Raw genomic sequence first — 21,587 nt, forward strand, 5'->3', positions numbered from 1 at the left:
TTACCAGCCATATAGTACTTACTACATGAATAAACTATGTTTAGGATCTGTCCCTCGGAATAGAAATAATGGGAGGGATTTTCAAGAGTGCTCAGCACTGGCTTAACCCTGCTCCCAGGGCATGTCTACATTCCAAATGACAAGTGCTTCTGAATATCCCATCCAACATTACTAATTAAAACAACAGAAATAGGGAGGATAGAGAGGAGGGGCAAGGGCTACCACAAAAGATCATGTGGTTTCCTTTGGTTATTTAGGCACCATCCTAATGGTTCTGTATCTTTTTTTCTCCCCTGTATTTATAATTTACGGGCTGAATCATATCCCCTAGACCCATGCATGGAGGAAGCGCGCTGCATACAGATTTCCCCCCCACCCCGTTGTAGGGAAGGGTGTCTGGACACCCAGAATTCTCAGAGAAGCATGAGAAACTTTGAACAATGTCCCTGGCCCCCCTCTTGATTCCCTGGGATCCAAGCAGATCCTTGGAGATCCATCTGGTCTGAGGGCAAGCCTGAAGCCTGTTTTGTGGGGAGTAATCAATCCCCTCTGCACCTGATGGAATGAATGCAGGGAAATATCAGTGAGAAAAAAGCTTACTGAGAAATCGTCCCCTTTAGCATCCTCCTGAATTTTCCTGATTTGGTGGGCGGGGGGTGATGGGAGTTGCCAATGATAGTATTTGGAGGGTGCAGGGAGCGGGGGGGAGGAGGACTGGAGGAGAGTTAAGAGAAAAGGGGTCAGTGATATGGTGGGAGGAAAGGAAGAGATAGGATTTGTGGGAGAAAAATAAGCGGAAGGGAGGAGAGATGAGGAAAACAAAGGTGTTGCTAAAAGATAAGAGGAAGGGAGCATGGCATAGGGAGCAGTGGATAGTGAGATAAGGAAGCAGAGAGGACAGTTTAGCCTGAGTAAAACCTCCTGGATTGGGCCCCCAGTCTGTGTAGTATTTATTTAAACCACACTCCACTTGGTGTAACCAACCCTATAACACATCTGGCAAATATTTTAGCTGTCTGTTGACAGTTTTTTGAATCCAGTAACAAAATACAAAAGAAAAAAAATTAAATGTTATATCACAGCGGGGGGAAAGGCAGGGGGAAGAGGTTGAGAATGCTGATGGCTTGCAGCTACAGCAAAGCCTGTAGCAGCCTCTCCAGTGTCTATGAGCCATGGAAGTTGATCTTGTATATTGTACACACATATATAAAAAAAAAAATCATTTGACTCCAAACCTAGGCTGCATGATTTTAGGCAAGGCTGCCTTGGGTAAATTCTTCCCTTTTAAACCTATGAGGTATTTTTATTAGTTATTCCGGGGATGGAGACTAACCCACAATAACCGGCACCAAGTTAAGGACGCCATGTGGAATTGTGTTGTCCATCTTTTTATCGAAGCGCAAGAGTTTAAGATGGGGTAGTCACAGTATTCGGTGGGGACACAGGGGAGGTCAGAACTACCCTGAAATGCAAAAATAAGGGGCCTCTCAAACATAGCAGGCCCAAAGTTTCAACCTGGCTTTGGTTTACTTTGCGTCACTATTGTTTGTTCATTTAATAGAGGGCCTTGCACAAACCTGAGATCACATTATGGGATTACAAACAATGGGCCACCTTCTGCTCTCATTTACGCAGTGTAAAACCAAAGTAATGTCATAGACTTCTGTGGAGGTGCTCTGAATAATAAAACTATTTATCCAGAGATAATTTGCTCATGGAAAAAATGCCAACATTCTCAAAAAAATATCATTTACAACCCTTTATTCAGAGACTCACAGGTTTTAAGGCCAGAAGGGACCATTAATCATCTAGGACTAATCTGTATAACACAGGCCATTGAATTTCACCCAGCTTTCCAAGCTCCGGGCAACTGCAGTGGCCTGTTTGGCTCAGGGGGATTTACATCAATGTAACCAAGTGCAGAATTGGGCCCCGAGTACATATCTTACAGGGATAACTTCCCCTGCCAGCAAAATCCCAGGTTCAGGGTGAGATTTAGCGGTCCTATTCTGCACCCACAGAAATCCGTTAATAGTTCCCATTGACTAACTGTACACATTAGCAGCACCAGCAACACAACACAACTGTATAGGGCCAAGAAACAAAAGAAAATCCACTGAAAGCGGCCAAAAGAGAACTTTAGATAGGAAGATAATTAAACATACTGGCAATTGGTATAAGCTATCCTGCCCTTAACCGCTTTGAGTCCCTATTAACAGACACCCTTATTCTTTTGAAAAGTGTTTTGGGATCATTAGTGGATATGACCTTGTTTTTACATCTCATCCTAAAGAAGTCATCTGCAGCAGTGCTATACAGATCTCTGTGAATAACTGATTTTTTGGTTCATTGGCAGTTCAAAAAAAAAAATCAATCAGGGGAAAAAATTGGTTTGGGACAAATTGAATTGAATTTTTTTTTGAAATTTCAGGTGAACTTAGAGTCAGAAAAATATTAGTTTCCTGTCAAATGAAATCTCAAAACAAAAAAGTCATTTCTAAAAATTTCAAAATGTAACGCTTTGCCTTCACAGGATTCCTCCCTTCCACCCCCCTTTTTGCCACAAACAATTTGGCAAAACGGACACAAAAATCACAAAATTTGTGTTGCCAAATCTGCATTTTTCTCCAAAAAAAAGTTTTGTCCAAAAAATTTCACCCAGCTCTCATGCAATGTCCTGTTGGGATATTGATTTGACTCTTATTCAGAGGGAAGAATACCACCTTTTTTTAATTGCCAGCACCAGTATCTGCAGCGTCTTGGACATATTCCATCCAAGATGCTATTCCAGCTGGCCACATCCAGCTCATAGCTTGTGAGATCTAACACAGCCTTTGTTGGCATTTAGGAGGATTCACAAAGAGGCTTTTAAAAATACACAAGTTAATTCTAAAAAACATCTGGGGAGGCAAAACCCTTGTGTTTGTTTGGGTTTTTTAGGTCTGGCAAAACGACAAAAGTGAGAGTGGTGGAAGAAAACCATGGTTTTAGACCTATTTCAGAGAACAGTCCCTAACGCTCCAAGGACATTTATCTGCCAGTCTCCTAGCCTTTGCAAGTCACTAACAAGAAGTAAATCAAGACAGCCTTTCCTGAGTCTTGGCTTCTCCACATGAACTGATCAAGTGACACTCGCAATATGAATCGGAACACTCCTGCACTTTCTGTGCATCATGCCATTCCTGTCTCTCGAGTGCACTCTAGCTAATAAGTAAAATCAGCAATGACCCATCTGATGCTTTGTAGAAATCACAGGTAGTCAATTTCATAACTCAGTACTACAGCTTTAGGATCCAGTCCTACACCCCGTGATGATAAATGCAAAATTCCTCTTCACTGTCATGACTATAATACCAAGTCCTTAGTCACTAGCATGCTGAAGAGCCCCCGTCTAAATCTGAACAGCAACCTTTGGTAAAGGGACTTCATACACTAGTCTCCTAAATTTGAAACCAGCAAGACAACACATCTGTTTGATATGCTGCAGTGCTTGCAGGATCATTTCTGTTCTCTCTGTGCTAAGGGACATTGTTTTGGAACACAGGAGGCCTGATTCTGCTCTCACAATAACCAGTTAAATGCTGTCTAATTCCATTGATTTGAGTGGAATTACTCCTAATTTAAACTGGTATGCGTGAGAGGAAAAAAATCTATGTGGGTTTTTTTCATATCTAGCTGTAAACTGTTTTAACTCAATAATTGGCAAAGTCAGAAATTAGAACTTTAGAGAGAACTTCCATTTGCAAAATAAGGACCTTGCGTTAACTACTTACACCTCATAACTTTGTGTTCCCTGTGTAATAATTAGAGCTGTTTTTAACAAAGTTTTTTCAGCAAAAAATGGCTTTAAAAAATAGCAGAGTATCTTGAGGATCCTAGACGATCTGTCATCCAAGTACAGATATGACCCAACTCTACTTAGCTCATGACATCTGATAGGATTACAGCATAATAAAAACAAACAGTAATAATGATGGCAAAGCACTCACCTTCAGGTCCACACATTTCTGGATTACTAATGCAAGAGTTTTGGGAGTTTCCAAAGATGAGAAAGGTAACTCTTTTTGGTTCAGTGAGGTAAATTCCTTTGTTGACCATTCCTTCTACAATATCTAAGGAAGGAAAATTAAAATGTCCTTTAACATTCTCGTGTACTGACAGCTTCTTGGGACATGACTCAAATGACTCAAGCATTTTTAATATGTTTATCTTTCTATCCCCCTTTTTCAGGATAAAATAAATGAAAGGTACAGCTTACAGTCTTATCATTTATAGTCTGTAAAAATGATATTGATCTGCCCTCCCCAATCCCCTGTTCAACTAAATCATTTGTGTAGCTGAACCAGCATGGCCAGAAATTACTACTTGAAAATAGTCTGAGTGAAGTCTATGTATTCCAGAGTTCTGAAAACAAGCGGCACTTTATAGGGTATTTTTGGCTAATCAGGAAATTCTTCTCTCTCGCCCCTCAGAAAATTTGACAAAAAACTTATTTTTTCCTCCCACAAACATTTCTGTTTTAGAAAATGGCTTTTTGACCATTTTTGATCAAAAAGGCTATATTAAAGGAAGATATTAGACCTACTCTAGCAAGAAGGCAGAAAAACATGTATGTTCTTTTGAGAGACCCAGGGGCATGACTTTTTATTAGCATCCAAAAAGGCTCTGTTTCCATTTATCATGTGTAACTCCTTGTGATTTCTTAGGGCCTATCTTCTTCACTGCTTTTAAAAAAAAACCCACAGTTTTTTACCTCAGGTTAACTAATGGAGGTGAGCTATCCAGAGGTAAAAATCACAGCACTTTAGGTTTGTCAAGAGGTAAACTTGCCGCAGATAATCTCAGGCCTGGGTATAGGGCGGACCTTGGCAAATTTACCTTGCAATAGAACTGAAGTGCTTTGACTTCATTGTGTTTTTACCTCAGGATACTCATGCACGTTAGTTACCCAGAGGTAAAACACGCAGGTTTTTTAATACTGAAGACAAGTTCTTAGTAACACTTCATACAGCAGGATACAAAATACCACATGGATTTTCTTTATTTACAGTTTAGGGAGGAAGAATGTAATTGCCTGATTTGGAATTTGTCCTGGACAGTACTGTTAATAACATCACTTTTGCAAACAGTGCCATGGATCTATAATGACAGTGAGAATTCAGGATCTTTGTTTTATGTCTTCTCCAAAATACTGCATTCTGAAAAAGGCACTTTCAGGATTAGGGTTGTCCAATGACAGGCAGTGGGAAGAGTAATTTGGTGTTGTTCCTGCTAAGAGATACAGAAGTCTTAGCCAGGGCTATGGTTGGTATCTGCAATCACCAGGATGTAACAATAGAGATACGGAAAGATTGTGTATGGCCCTAGCACAGATGCATGGTGAAGGACCAAGGCATAAGGAGCCTTTTTAATATGTGCCCTCTGTTCTTGGGTCCAACTCAATAACAGTCCATGCGCAAGGAGAATACAGAGTCTTGACCCTCTGGCACCCCTGAATCACCCCAAAGATGTAGAGGCAGGGCTATGGCCCCATTTCCCTCTACACTTATCCACAGAGATGGCTAGGTATGCTATAGGGAATGGGCTTTATCACCCTAAAGATGGTGCAACATATGCATTCCCCCTGTGACTGGAGGATATTATGTCTCTTGAGCCTAATCTTAAAGCTGTCCATATTCAGTTGAAACCAAGACGTGGGGCAGCCAACAGCCAAGTAACCGGTTCCGCACTCCGGGGCAAAGAGGACAGGCTGGTGTAGGGAGGTGTAAAGGACACCTTCAGGGAATCTGGCCCAAAACATTTCTTGATTCACCCAAAATCTACTGGGTGAATCAAGAAATGTTTTTCTAACAACCAGCTGTAAATTGATACCTAATTCTGAGGTAGATAGCTGGTCAGATTCCAACTGCAGTTACATTAGTATAAATTTAGAGAAACCATACTGAATTCAGTGAAGTGAATCCAGGTTTATACTGGTGCAAGTGAGCGAAGATTCCCAATAAGTTTTTATCGTAAGTGCCTGCCGGGGTAGTCATTTTCCACTCAGCTGATTCTCCCTTTGATCTATTGGCTGATGTAGACGTAAAACAGTTGTTGTTGTTTTAAATGAAAACACCCACCACACACACCTGCATGTCTTCCACCCGTTTTTTCTATTATTTTAATCAGAAATGTCATGATGGGTAGCTCCCATTTTTCCTTGCATCCTGCAGAATTGTTTGAAGTTTCTCTTTTTTTAACACGTTACTTTAAAGGCTACAGATTGAAGAAAAACAGCTCTTTTTTCTTTTAACTTTATAAAAAACAGAGTTCTTTTAACTCCTTTAAACAGATAGTTCAAATTACATTGAAATTTCATGCCAACTGATTTTTTTTTCAGTGCCCATGTTTACAATTCATCTCAAAGGTTTTGGGGTTTATTGGGCTTTTGAGGACAAACCCTACTCTCCTTAGTTATGTGAGTAGTTCCATTGAAGCCAAAGTAACCACTCAGATGAGCAAGAACTGCATGATCAGTACATAGCCAAGCCAAATTCTGCTTGCTTACATCAGTGTAAAGCCAGAGTTACTAAATAACATCACAGCAGTTTTTCCAGATTTATGCCAGCATAACTGAGAACAGAATTTGGCCCATAAACTCCAGAGGATCATTTAAGAATGAACCAAACAGTGTTAACTTCGAACCCAACATTATCAGACTAGTCCAAGTTTGACAAATGCAGAAAAAAAAATACTTGAATCCTCACCTACGGTTGCAGAGAAGTTAGAGTAGGCAGAGTCATTGGTATATACAAAGGTAGAATTATGGGAAGGAAGCACAGTGAAGTTGTGGATTCTTAAAGCTGGGTGGAACAACAAAAGAAAATAAGCAAAACAATGAACAAACACAAAATCAATATGAATTGTCCAGTCCATATCTCTCAACACAGCACAGATCAAATGTTACTCAGTGGCCCTTTAAACTATAACATTCTAGCATTCTATAACATCCTGCATCTTTTTTTCCCCCTCAAAGGGCTTGTCTGCACATAAAGGGTGTTCCACTTTAACGATAGTATAGTTAAAGTGGTACAACTGCCCGCAACGTAGACACAGTTGTATGTTTTACACCAGTGTAGCTATTCCCTTGGGGAAGGGAAATAAACTATAACTGCATCCACACTAGGGGATGTATTGGTATAAATATATCAGTTTAAAAAAAAAAAAAAATCATCTCCTGAAACAAACATAGTTATTCTGGTTCAAAATCTGTATGTAGACCAAGCCTAAGGGAAACTGACATGCAGATGACATTATCAGTAATTTCAAAACGACAGCATCAAAAAAAAATCATATTTTGGTCTGCAGATATTTTACCTATATAATTTTAAGAGCCCTAAATTATAAAAGTTATTAGAGAAAAACATATTTCTATTGTTTTGATTTGCTTATTTCGTACTTTTGACAGCATTTTGCATGCAGTCATTTTCACTGTTTGTCCTGCACGGACAGTTAAGACTTGATTCAAAGCCCATTGAAGTCAATTGAAAGACATTTGTTGACTTTGAATCAGTCCCAAAATCAGTGGAGTATTTCATATAGCAAAAGAAGAGAAAAAAAATGTATTTTAAAATAGAAAAATATCAATGTAAAACTGCAGGAAAAAAGTTAGCAGAGGGACAAAGGTTCAGATGCAGCACCTGAAAATACCTTTAAACCCTTTAGATTTTTTTTAATTCACTAGATTCCAAATCAGTGATGTCCCTTTAATTTCCTCAGTCAGTTCTGCCATTAGGCTATTACCACTATAGACCCGAGATAACAGCCAGTCAGTATGGAAAGTGCACAAAAATAACCTAATTTGGTGATACTGACTCCCAAAACAGTGAGCCGTTGAGAGGTATGAAACTGGATTCCAGCCACACAATGACTTCAACAAATAAAATGGATTAACATGAAGGACAAGATTATGATGCTCCAAGGTTTTATGAGAAGAAACATGGGATGAAAACAATTGCATGAAATTACAAGTGGAAAAAATAATATGAGAGACTCTAGCAATGAATAAAAGAGTTGCATAATCATAGAGTGGTATCAAAAAGCAGGAAAATGGTAACCTGCAGTAGAATACAGCAATAAAGAAACCCTTTCTTGTGTCTCAGAATCAGCCTTCAGATGCAGGCATGCAACTCCCATTGAAGCCAATGGGAATTATATGCATGTATTGGAGGATAGAATATAAGCAACTGCAAACTAAGAAAAGGGATTATCTACAACAACATTAAGGAAAGAATTCAACATCAGAAAAAAAAAAATCACACAAAAGAACAAACACTTTTTGATGTTTTTGGCACCCTTCCAGAAAACACACTGTGGTCCAATCCTGGAAACCTTCACTGACACGAGTAATCCTTATTCATACAGGTCATCCCACTGATTGCAATAGAAGCGTTCATGTGAGCAAGTGCTTTTCACCATGAGTGAACGTTTCTAGGATCAGGCCCTATAAATTGAACTATTTGAATATGCTTGAAATGGCTTCTGAATTTCAGCAGTTATCACTCCTTTTGAAAAAGAGCACTTCCTAGCCTCAACTGTGTATTTCTTGCTCTTATTAATTATTATTAATTATTAAGAGCTGCATTTCAGGTTAGTTTTCGCAACACCTAAGTCCCTTTGTGAATCTAGCCCAGGGCCTACAGGAGTTAAGCATTCAACTTCCATTGTAAATCAATAAGGGTTAGACACCGAACTCCTTAGGGACTAGTGAAAATCCCGCCCACTCTGTGTATTTGTGCATGGGCAAGTATACACCAAAGCAACTGACAATAATAGGATTTTAATGACACTTTGGAACACACAACAATTTCTCTTCATAACCGTAAGAATGTGTAGGATGCTCATAAAATGTCTGAGAATACTTTGAAAAAAAAAATTACAGCTTTGAAATGCAAAATCATTTGGACTGTCAAAACGTTTGATGAATAATTAGATCTCAGCTGCCATGGCTTTAGCTCTAATCTATTTAGCTTTCATATCTCCAGCTCCCTTGCTACTTACTGACTCTCACAAATACTTATGTTACTGTCATTGTCACGAGTCCTGCTTCTACCTCCATTTGTATCCCGAAACTCATGGATTCCGTCCATATCTTCCAGGGGCCAGTAGTGGGACGCTGTCTGTAAAACTTCAAACCCTTTCAAGGAAACACAAATTTTAAAAGGTCAGAAACGCAGGATTCGAGGTCAAGTGTAACAAGTCTCCACAGATGCTTCAGTGTAGAAACCAGAAAAAGAGAGGGGGATCAAATGGTTAGGCAAAATAAAACATTTTATGTAAACTATGCACTGCATACAAGGAGCGAGCATTTGAAATAGAGCAAAATAAATAAATAGCAATGGGGATTAAAGCCATGTGTTATGCAACAAGATTTCTGATCGCACATTGCAGGGAACCCTTGTTTTTAAAAGCTGTGTACTTACTCTACCTTCGCTGCAGTAGAAACAGGTTGTGGCCTAGTGGCTAGAGAGGAACTTGTGGACATTGTCTATCTTGATTTTAGTAAGACTTTTGACATAGTCTGGCATGACATTCTCATAAGCAGATCAGGGAACTGTGGTCTAGATGAAATTACTATAAGGTGGATGCAAAACTGGTTGAAAGACCATATCAACAGTCCGCTGTCAAATTGGGGGGATGTAGCTAGTGGGGTCCCATAAAGATCTGTGCTGGGTCTATGACTATTAAATATTTTGCTTAATGATTTGGATAAGGGAGAAGATATTATGTTAATAAAATCTGTGGATGACACCAAGCTGGGAGGATTTGCCAGCATTTGAAGGACAGGGTTAGAATTTAAAACAACCTTTACAAATAGGAGGATTGGTCTGAAATTAAAAAGATGACATTCAATAAAGACAAGTGCAAAGTACTAGACTTGGGCATTTGATTTTTCCCCCCTTCCTAACTACAAAATAGAGAATAACTGACTAGTCAGTAATCGGTTACTGAAAAGGACCTGAGGGTACAGTGAATCACAAGTTGAACACGAGCCAACAATATGATGCAGTTGCAAAAAAAAAATACAACTCAGAATGATATTAGCCTAACAGGGTGTTGTATATCAGACTCAGAAGATGGTTTGCACGGATAAGGCCTTAGCTGGAGTACTATCTCCAGTTCTGGGCACCACACTTTCGGAAAAATTTGTAGACAAACAGGAGAGAGAGTCCAGATGAGAGCAACAAAAAATGATAAAAAGTTTAGAAAACCTGACCTATGAGGAAACAAAAGTTAAAAAAAAAAACTGGGCTTGTTTAGTCTTGAGAAAAAGAAGACTGATGGGGGACCTGATAAGGCTTCAAATATATTAAGTGCTGTTATAAAGAGGACAGTGATTAGTTGTTCTCCATGTTCACTGATGGTAGGACGCAAAGTAATGGGCTAAATCAATAGCAAGGGAGATTTAGGTTAGATATTAGGGAAAAACTTTCTAAATATAAGGATAGTTATGCTCTGGAATAGGTTTCCAAGGGAGGTTATGGAATCCCCATCATTGGAAGTTTTTAAGAACAGGTTAGATGGACACCAGCCCGGATGGTCTAGGTTTACTTGCTCCTGCTTCAGCATAGGGTCCTGGATTAGACTACTTCCTCATTACCTGTCCAGTCCTAGATTTCTGATTCTGTGTTGCATAATGATAGAAGACCTGACCCTCAGCTGGTGGAAATCAGCATGGCTGTACTGAAGTCACATTCTGACTTATACCAGCTGAGGATTTGGTCCTAATATTTTAATTTAACAAATACATTTCTATATTTCATGCACCCCCACACATACCCATAAAGCTTAAGCCACAATGTTTAGATCATTTTAAGGACAATATCCAGAGAGGGCCCCAAATGTCATACAGGGCAATGTGCAGAATGGCAGTTTCCTTTCTACAGCACCCTTTCTCCTTTTCTTACACCTATGGGAGCCTCTCCACATGTGTTCCAGCTCTGCAGAATTCAAGGGGCGCATGGAAGAGGCAGCTGAGTGCCTTAAGACTCTTCCCCTCTCCCCAAAACCCACAGGGGAAGGCAGCACAAGTTAACACACCTTGAGGCTATACTGATCTGTTTGGTTTTCACTTCTAGCCTGTGAAGACCTTCCTCTACTGATGGGTGTTGAGCAACCCCAGTAAATTGACTGCTGGAAGCATGGATTCTGCAGGGGCCATGTTGTCCAGGTTTTGCGGCAAGCCAGGGAGGTGGAAACCAGCAGCAGAAACACAGGCAAGGGATACGCCATGGGGATTTTGGGAGGGTGCATAGGTTAAGATGTCAGAACTACACTCTTCACTGGAAGGAGTTTCCTGACTGGGTCCCAGAATATTTAGTGGCATTGGAAAATAGTTAACTGCTCTGCATGCAGCAGCTGCTATTTCTTCAGAACCTTCTTTTCCCAAAAAAGTGAAAAATAAATCTTATGGCTAATAGGAACATTTTGTTTCCCTAAACGTCTTCTTCAGTTGCAGATGGTTACACTGAGCTCCAGGTGGACAAGCTGACAAAAGAAGAACATCTGATGGTTCCCATTTTCCAATGGCAGATTTATCTAGAGAATCTAATTGATGTCAACTAGAGAACACTTTAGGGAGATGTGAATTCTCAAGCTGGAGCAGAAACAGATTGGCCAGAGCAATTAAATGGCGTGTTAAGGTAATGCTCTATTTTAAGGGTCGAACATTAATAATAAAGGCAAATACAGATTGTATTTTATGTTATATTATTATTTGTAAGAAACTTTTTTATTCCTAGAATAACTAATTTAGCAATCTGTGCTGGAAAAGAATGTGTAATCAACCAGAGCAATGAAAGTTGTAGGAGAATGAAACAGTCATACAGTAAAACCCTCTTGCTATTGCAAATGAGCGTTGGTTCTTTTGTCCATCATGGTGGCAAATAATTCTATTGGCATAAATTAATCTGTTTATGCTTTTTTTGTGGGGTGGGGTGGGGGAAGACATCTACAAATCCAGCATTTACAGAGGTTACATTTTTTTTACTATTTTTTCAGTTGTGTTTTCAATTGAATTTTGTGCTAGTTTGGAAGTACCAGAGAGCCAAGTCTTCTATTAAACCACAAAACAGATACACCAGGAATAGTAGAGCTGGTTGGAACATTTTTGCCAAAATTTAATTTCAGCAACATATGCTCTTTCATTGAAGATGAAACATTTTGCAGGGACTTATCAGTTTCCAATAAACTGTTGTGGCGAAGGGTGGGGGGGGAGAGAGAGACTATAGCTGGCTGGTTAGCTGGGACGCAAGCGATCGAGGTTTGAGTCCCTACTCTGCTGGTATCGGAGTGATCTGGGATGAAAAACACTAGCCTGGTTCAGGGAAGGCAGGACTTGAACCTAGAAGTCCCACAGCGTAAGCCAGTGCCCTAACCACCCGACTATAGAGCAAAACACACAAAAGTCTTTCCTTCCAATGCAGAACAAAAACAAATTTCAAAACCAGCTACAAGACAAACTGTTGTCTTCCAGTCACCTTCAATGGCTAAATGCCTAAAATGTACTCACACCCCTACCCAACTGCTCTTTGTCCCATGCATGTCACTATATCTTCTTCCATGCCTAGAACCCCCTCACTGGTCTTGCTTGCCAAATGATAGCCCTATCGTTCTTCAGCTCCCTGCACAAAACCTAGTACTTCTGCTAAACCTTTCCATGTTAGCATCTTGCCTCATTTCTTCCCCGCCAAAAAAGCAGCAGAGAGGAGTAAAAGAGAGGAAAAACAAAACAAGCCAACTACAAGAAAACCTACCTCCCTACCTTTCACATGTGTACACACACACACACACACACACACACACTAACATATATTATTGCGATGCATATTTGCTATTATGTTTGGACTGCACTTTGGAGGCCCAGTTGAAGACTTGGTCCTGCAAACTCTTATTAACAAGAGTAGTCCCATGTAAGCCAGTAGGACTGCTCACATAAGGAGAAGCTCACAAAGGTAAGGAGTGGCTTCAGTGGGATTACCCAAGTAGTAAAGTACTACTACTGATCCCAAAAAAGGGTATCAGAATGATTTAGTGTGGCCCTCTCATATAAATTTCATGGTGTCAATAACTCTCACTCGTCCAGAATTTCTTTAGGTTCCCTAGCAATCTCTCAGGGACCTAAGGAAGGACAGGGGGTGGGAAACAGAAAGGCAAGTTGAAAACAGAGTGAGCATAGTAACAGGGGTGCAGAACTTGCTCAAATGAACATATAGTACGTACGCTAGCCAAACATTCCAAAGACCTTATAAAACTTGGGTGTGTAAGTTAAAAACAAACCACAAGCAGATTTTCCCTGCCACTTGCAGCTCATCCCCAAAGCTCCATTCACCTTGACAGTGTTACAGGGGTTCTGTCATCATATGGACCCTGGTTTTGGACACACAGGGATTTTTTTTCATTTTCATTGTAGACTTGAAGGGTTTTGTCCACCCCTTCCGTGAAACCGTAGCCAGCACAAAGAATGTCCTGCTTTAGATTTTGCTCTCTTCTCTGTCCCCTTGACACAATTTCAGAGCTGTAATGGTTGAAGACTGTAGGGTTCTTTTGGATTAGGGCATCGTGCTGATGTGATTACTAAACACCACAGCAGAGGCAGGGGAGGGTTGTGCAACAATCAGAAGTGGTAAATTTAGGCCTGTGTAACTAAGGCAGCTTCATTTGCTGCAGCCCGGCTTCACACCTAACCTGCCAGCCCAAGTATTATCCTGTTTAACCATCCATCTAACACCACTGATTATACAAGAAACTGGAATCCCCACCTGCCCTCCTTGCCTAGAAACATTTGCAGTGGTCAGAGAACCTCTCTCAAAGAAACTACAGCCTGAGAAAGCATGCCATTGGTACACAGTGATACAGGTGTGGATGAGGCGAAATGGTGCCACACAGATTACTTTGCATACTTGCAAAACCTATGACCTAGCTGGGAGACAGAAAGATAAACCACAAGAGACACACGCACTCTTGTAATCTGAACTAATTTCCTGAACAACCATCCAAAGCCCCTGCTCCTCCTGGGAGTTTAGGTGTGAAAAGGATCCCAAGGAAATGAGGTATAGGATTAGGAGGGGGCTTATTTTCCTTTGGGTCCCTGAAGCTTTGGCATGTGCCCTAGTTCTGTCTTCCAAGAGCATACACTGGCACCCTCCAGAGGGAATGAGGGCAGCAGCTTTCCAGGGCACCAGGAGACTGACCCAATTTTTCTATCTGCTTCCCATGAAGTCTAGCAGCTCCAACTCTTTTTGACAGCAAACCGGGCAAAGCATAGAGCGTGCATACTGGTTTGCGATGCTCCTTTGCGCAGATATCTACCACTCCCAATAAAATTTAATTTTCAAATGAGTGAGGAATGAGAAAAGGGATTCAGAGCTACCAAAGAAAATCAAAAAAGCCAGAGAGAAAATGAACAGATAGGAATAACTAACCGCGACACAACACGGCACTTCATTATCGTTAGCTGTATTACACTAGCACCTGGAGGACCCAACTGAGATCAGAGCCCCATTATGCAAGACATTCTACAAACGCATCGGGAGATTCCCTACCTCAAAAGCCTACAGTCCTAACAGACAAACCTAGGGAGGGAAAACAAACACAGAGGGGGAACTGACCTACCTAGCATCAGACAACAGACCAGTGGCAGAGCCAGGACTAGAATGCAGATCTTTCCGATTCCCAGTCCAGCATCTTATGCATTAAGCCACACTGCCACTCCAGCTGATGACCAATCCATCCTGAGGGGGCTCTAACAGTTTGAAAACCACTACTATACCTGCTCCCTGGATATCCCTTTTGTTTTGTAACCACCATTAAGGATCTGTCTATGCTATCCATAGAACCAAGCCAGAAGACCAAATTACAACATAGTTCAAATCCATAGTATGATTTAGGGATCCGGGTGATGCTACGTCCCCATACTAGGTTTCCAAACTACAAAATTGTAACTGTTCTATAACCGGGTTGCCCAATATATAAAGTTGAGCTAAAACCTAGGTTTCTTATATTGCTTCACCAGCTAAAGGTTGACCAGCCTTATCTATAGGAATTAAGGCCATGAATTAACATTTGCTAGACGAAGGAGAAACAAAAGAAACTCACATGAGCAAGGGCAATAGTTTAGGCATACTGTAATTAGGACTGAGATAACAAGGCGGGGGTGGGACAGACATATTGCAATATCACCATAGAGCTTTTCTTGCTAGAAGCATGATTTTAATTTTGTAAGTACGTACGTACGTACGGGTAGGAATTAAAAGCACAAGGCAGTCTGTGGATTGGTTAAAGAGTAAGGTTGTACTTGTACACCACCATGAGGTTAAACTGTGTGTGTGTGTGAATGGAAGATCTTTCCAGTTACAGACACATAAAATTAGTCAGAGTGATTTTTGCATTGAAAACAGATGACTGGAGCTCAGAAGAAAAACATGCTTACGTTCAGTCCTGAGCAAATTACACTTAATTGTAAATAAAAAAAAAGAAAAGAAAGACTGAAGCTATGCAAATGCACCATAAAGTTTACAAACTGGCATCTCTAGTGGTAGAAGTCAGTGAATTTGAAGTGCTGCATGCTACCACAGCGCCGATTCCAAGAGCAGCTCAAGGTTAAAACAAAAAGTTGTAAACAGAGTCTCAAAACACAATGGTTTGTAAACTAGTGTGTGTAAATGCAAGCAGCATTTCCTTTTGTACTTGTTTATGCAGAATGTCAGCGTAGTGAGAACTGCAATTGTAATAGATTACGGTAGTCTAGTATTCTAGACTGATTGCCCTACATTATATTTTAGCACGGTACTTATTCATGCATGTAAGAAAATGAGATGTGCATATCAGAAAGCAAAAGTTTTAGTAAACATACTGTAACAATTAAGCACAAGATGGTCGTACAGTAATAATAATGATAAAACAAAAAATTTCTTACCTGGGTGTTTGGATAGTCGTGAATTGTTTCCATACACCTGCACATAAAACAAGACATTGTGAAGTGAACATATCACTAAAAGGAAATCCAAATAAATCTTAATGTTAATCATGTTCAGAATATTACCTGATATTTAGACTGAAATAGAATCAGCAAGGAATAATGACAGAGCAGAGACAACAAATTGTTCATGGTCTTTTCGAGGTTAGAAGTGCAACTGAGACCAAATTCCTTTGAGATTTCAATCACAAACACAAATTTTCCTTTGCCACTTTGTTTTCTTTTAAAAGAGGCATTTTCCACACAGGTTCAAGATGTCCATTCCTTCAGTGACAGCAAAATATGCTTCCAGATCCTTCAGAAATATTTGCCTCCTTCAAACTTGGATTCCTTTTGTTATTCATAAATGTATTACTATGATTGGAGCAAAATTATAAGATGAAATCTATTAGTTGCAAAAATGTACAGTTCCACAGAAAAAATGCATACAATTCTGCTGCAGTTGGTGCCAAAAAAGAGAGATCTTATTTTTCAACTTTTGCTTTCTATCGTTGTCTTTTACTTTCAACTGTTTTCACTTTGTGAAAGATCCGAAGTCAGTTTTGGTTCTTCAATTAAAAAAATACCTCTTTATTGTACATAAGGCAAACTCCCACTATTTCCTGGATAGGAACTGGATTGAAATGAGTTGCGAACTTCTTGCTTGTCTGACTCACGTTTGCACCTTCATCCAAGATCTCTTTGGGTGGAGAGAAAGTCTGAGTGATGTCATGCTTTCTTCTCAAACTTTGTCCCATTCTCGTACTCTATTTATATCATGTTGCTGCTGTCTCCTTTCTGGGTCCTAACACCAGCCTGCTAGGAACATGTGGAAATAAGTCAATGTAGTTCAGAAAACAGATTAAAGAAACCACTGCCCAAATTGTTTCTTGCAAGTTTGCACACTGAAAGAAGGAACAAAGCCAGTACAAATATTAATATTTCAAATTCTTAAAAGCCATAAAATAGGTTGGGGCACAAGTTTTGTGAGACAATCAACAAACCGTTTATTGTAATACTTAGCATTTATCCAGAGCTTGTGTCTCTCAGGAACTAAAGTCATTAGTATATGTAAGGTGGTTAAGCTTCACAGCACTCCTGAGAGATAGGGGAGTTTTATTATCCCTGTGTATAAATAGGGAAATTAAGGCACTGAGAGTCTAACTGATTTGCTCAAGGTCACACAGGAAGGTTATGGAAGATGTGGAAATGGAACCCAGTGCTTCTAAAGCCAAGTTGTGTACATTAGCCACAAGCCCTTCACGCTCAGTTTTGATAGAATAAATTGTACTGAACAGGTTTCCTGAGTAGTCCTTTTTCAGAGCCTCGGTTTTATTCTAACCCAGAGCTCCTCAAACTGGGGGTCATGACCCCTCAGAGGGTCACAAGGTTATTATGTGGGGGAGTTGCAAGCTGTCAGCCTCCACCCCCAAAATCCTGCTTCGCCTCCAGCATTTATAAGGGTGTTAAATATATTAAAAAAAAGTGTTTTAAATTTATAGGGGGGGGGGGTCGCATTCAGAGGCTTGCTGGGTGAAAGGGATCACCAGTACAAAAGTGTGAGAACCACTGCTCTAACCTATACTGTGTGCACTAACAGTCATTTTGTATTTAACATAACATTGATAACTAGAATGGGTCAAAATTTTCATTTTACACTTTTTTGGACAAAAATGGTCTTGTTTCAAAAACAAATTTCCACAGAATTGTGTTTTAAAATTCTGTGTTTTTCTCAGAGAAAAGATGACAATTTTCAGTTTTGTGCCTTTTTCCCCCATCCTCTTTTTCCTCCACCGTTTCCTCTGCCTCCCCGACCAACCCCCCCATCAGAAAACTACCCCTTCCTGCTCCCAACACCCCTCCCTTTACTCCTCCCCTTCAAAGACCCTGTACCAGCCACTTCTAATCCTTGATGCCTTCCTTTAGGCCCACCCCCTCCAGATCTTGAACCCTCCTTCACAGGCATGGACTTTTGTTTTTGACAGGGGGTGCGAGCAGCAGGTACGGCCTCGGCGGGGGGGGGGGGGGGGAGAAGAGGCCGAGCAGGGGCAGGGTCTTGGACAGAGTGCAGGCAGAGCGGGGGGGGGGGGGAGAGGGGGGAAAATCGGGCCACAGTCTAGGACCCACAAAAGATTAATCTGGCCCTGTGGTGGGTGCTTGAGCCACAAAGCTCCAACAGAGTTGGTTCCTATGCCCTCCTTGACTCACCCAGTTCTGGTGCTTGGCTTCACCTTACTCTTCCCCTCCTGGCCTCTAGTCTGGAGCTGGTCACAATTTTTCCTGACAGACAGTTTTCCATTTGAAAATGCTGATGTGAAAAAACTGAAACATTCTGCAGAAGTGTGTCAATTGCCCTCAAAAGCTTTGATGGAAACTAGGCTAGCCAGCCAGCCATCTGCTTTGCTGTCAGCTTTCTTGCCCAGCCCCCCTGGACTTCTGGGCTCCCCAGCAGCATACCTGGTAGACTGCTACATCAAAACACATTTGCACTGCAGGAACATTTCAATGTTTCCAAAATGGAATCCTGCAGAATTTCAGTTCTGTGAAAAATTTGAGTTTTTGGCCTTTCATCCCAATTTGGAACAAAAAAGTGCAAAAACTTAAAGTTTTGTTTGCAGAACTGAAATTCTATCCCCCAGGTGGCTCTACCCTTGTCAGACCCTTGCCTCCCCTCCTTTTGAATCTTACCATACATCTTTCAACCCTATTCCCCACCTGCTATCAACAGCCAGAAGTCCCTTCCTGCCTAGGAGAAAAGCTAAGATTTTTGCAAAACAATTAACTGCTAAGTAACACCACTCCTAGAAATTAAGGCTGTCGATTAATCGCAGTTAACTCACACGATTAACACAAAAAAATTAATCAGAATTAAAAAAATTAATTGTGATTAATCGCACTGTTAAACAATAGAACACCAATTGAAATTTATTAAATATTTTGGATGTTTTTCTACATTTTCAAATATATTGATTTCAATTACAACAGAATACAAAGTGTACAGTACTCACTTTATATTATTTTTTATTACAAATATTTGCACTGTAAAAATGATAAACAAAAGAAACAGTATTTTTCAATCAATCTCTTTATTGTGAAAGTGTAACTTTTTGCAAATGTAGATTTTTTTTGTTACAGAACTGCACTCAAAAACAAAACAATGTAAAACTTTACAGTCTACAAGTCCACTCAGTTCTACTTCTTGTGCAGCCAATCGCTCAGACACGTAAGTTTGTTTACATTTACGGGAGATACTACTGCCGTATCTTATTTACAATGTCACCTGAAATTGAGAACAGTCGTTCGCATGGCACTTTTGTAGCAGGCGTTGCAAGAGGTATTTATGTGTCAGATATACTAAACATTCGTATGCCCCTTCATGCTTCGGCCAACATTCCAGAGGACATGCTTCCATGCTGATGATGGTCATCAAAAAAAAAAAAAAAAAACAACAACAACAATACATTAATTAAATTTGTAACTGAACGCTTTGGGGGAGAATTGTAGGTCTCCTGTTCTGTTTTACCCACATTCTGCCATATATTTCATGTGATAGCAGTCTCAGATGATGACCCAGCACATGTTCATTTTAAGCACATTTTCACAGCAGATTTGATAACATGCAAAGAGGGTACATGTGTGAGATTTCTAAAAAGAGCTACAGCACTCTACCCCGAGTTTAAGAACCTGAAGTACCGTCCAAAATCTGAAAGGGACGAGGTGTGGAGCATGCTTTCAGAAGTCTTAAAAGAGCAACACTCAGATGTGGAAACTACAGAACCTGAATCACCAAAAATAAATAAGTAAATAAATAAATAAATAAACAAACCAACCTTCTGCTGGTGTCATCTGACTCAGATGATGGAAAATAAACATGCGTTGGTCCGTTCTGCTTTGGATCATTATGAAGCAGAACCCATCATCAGCATGGACACACGTTCTCTTGAATGGTGGTTGAAGCATGAAGGGGCATACAAATGTTTAGTATATCTGGCACGTCAATACCTTGCAAACCCAGCTAAAAAGGTACCATGCAAATGCTTGTTCTCAATTTCAGGTGATATTATAAATAAGAAGCAGGCAGCAGCATCTCCCGTAAATGTAAACAAACCTGTTTGTCTGAGCAGTTGGCTGAAGTAGAACTGGGTGGACTTGTAGGCTGTAAAGTTTTACATTGTTTTATTTTTGAATGCATTTATTTTTTGTACATAATTCTACATTTGTAAGTTCAACTTTCATGACAAAGAGATTGCACTACAATACCTGCATTAGGTGAATTGAAAAATACTATTTCTTTTGGTTTTTACAGTGCAAATATTTGTAATAAAAATAAATATAAAGTGAGCACTGTACACTTTGTATTCTGTGTTGTAATTGAAATCAATATATTTGAAAATGTAGAAAACATCCAAAACTATTAAAATAAATGGTATTCTATTATTGTTTAACAGTGCGATTAATCGCACAATAAATTTTTTTTAATCGCTTGACAGCTCTACTAGAAATTATAAACAGCTGCAGCTGAAAATCATGAGAAGAGCTAAAATGTGAAAGAGAGGAATTTACAATATTTGCAAAGAGGCCTATTAAGGGAAAGTAGATGTTCGTACAGAAAAAAAATCTGCTGGAATCAAAGCAAGCACGTTCACTGGTAGGAATATGTGTGGAAATAGCAAACTGTAAACAGATATCAGAGAAGATCTGCAAAAGGCAAATCTTAAACTTGTACATGTGATACATTGGAAACCTGATTTGAAGAGTTACACTATTCCAACCAAGAAACTGAAGCAATACCAGGCACCTTGTGTGTCCTGTCAAAACTAACCAACCCAACTTGAATTTCAAAAGGCAAATAATCACAGTGAACTGGTCTTGAACAACCTTCAGACCAAACACAATTCACAGAAAGTACTTGGATGATAATTTTGATCATCAGATAAATTAGATCACTTGCAGACAATCTGAGCAGAAAAATAAACTCAGTCCATTGAATCAATTATTCACTCTGATAGCTTAGTTGAGAATAATGCATGAAATCCCTCCATTGGTGAAGAGCCAAGTGCACTATATAACACCTGTGGTACCCCCTTAAGGGAGGAGGTGGTTGGAGCAGCTGAGCAGGGGCTCTACGCTCTTTGTATGCCAAACTGGCAGAATCCATGACAGCTTTGGATACGCTAGTATACTGAGGAATGCTGCGGGGTGGGGAACAGCGCAGTGAAGGGCCACTGGATCTGAGCTAATCCACCTAGTGGCAGGTGCTGCTATTCCATGGAGTTATTGGCCAAGGAGGGCCATATAGAGACTGAACTGAAGCCTACTCTGTAGCTGAATGCATGGATTTAATTCACCAGAGTACATACTGCCTAATTACTCTGTCCATATGGGAGTTCAGAGAATTGCACCCAGCCTTGCAAAATTCTACATGCCCTGAGCAAGTAATTTTTTTTTAAATGTTAAAGTAAACTTCTTTTCATTACAGTCAGTCATGTCACAGGGCTGGCAAGTAGATTTTGTGCCTGAGGTAGGACAATTATAACAATTCTGCAAGGCTTATAATGTATTAGAATGGGTGTCAGTTTTTAAAATTAAACAA

At 40.0% G+C, this 21,587-nt stretch overlaps 1 protein-coding gene across 1 annotated transcript in view; it reads right to left on the minus strand.

The window, feature by feature from the left end:
• ADGRD1 (adhesion G protein-coupled receptor D1) overlaps nucleotides 1–16,198 on the minus strand; it is a 240,924-nt gene extending 224,726 nt beyond the window's left edge. Inside the window, exons 1-5 of the mRNA XM_077835220.1 lie at nucleotides 16,082–16,198; nucleotides 15,956–15,992; nucleotides 9,092–9,175; nucleotides 6,747–6,842; nucleotides 3,990–4,112 (exon numbers count right to left, since the gene is read on the minus strand). Of these exons, the coding sequence (XP_077691346.1) occupies nucleotides 3,990–4,112; nucleotides 6,747–6,842; nucleotides 9,092–9,175; nucleotides 15,956–15,992; nucleotides 16,082–16,147 (406 nt within the window). The 5' untranslated portion in view covers nucleotides 16,148–16,198. The remainder of the gene's footprint in view (nucleotides 1–3,989; nucleotides 4,113–6,746; nucleotides 6,843–9,091; nucleotides 9,176–15,955; nucleotides 15,993–16,081) is intronic.
• Nucleotides 16,199–21,587: the final 5,389 nt, after the last annotated feature.

The sequence above is a fragment of the Eretmochelys imbricata genome, chromosome 15 (assembly GCF_965152235.1).
Source record: "Eretmochelys imbricata isolate rEreImb1 chromosome 15, rEreImb1.hap1, whole genome shotgun sequence".
Lineage (NCBI taxonomy): Eukaryota > Metazoa > Chordata > Testudines > Cheloniidae > Eretmochelys > Eretmochelys imbricata.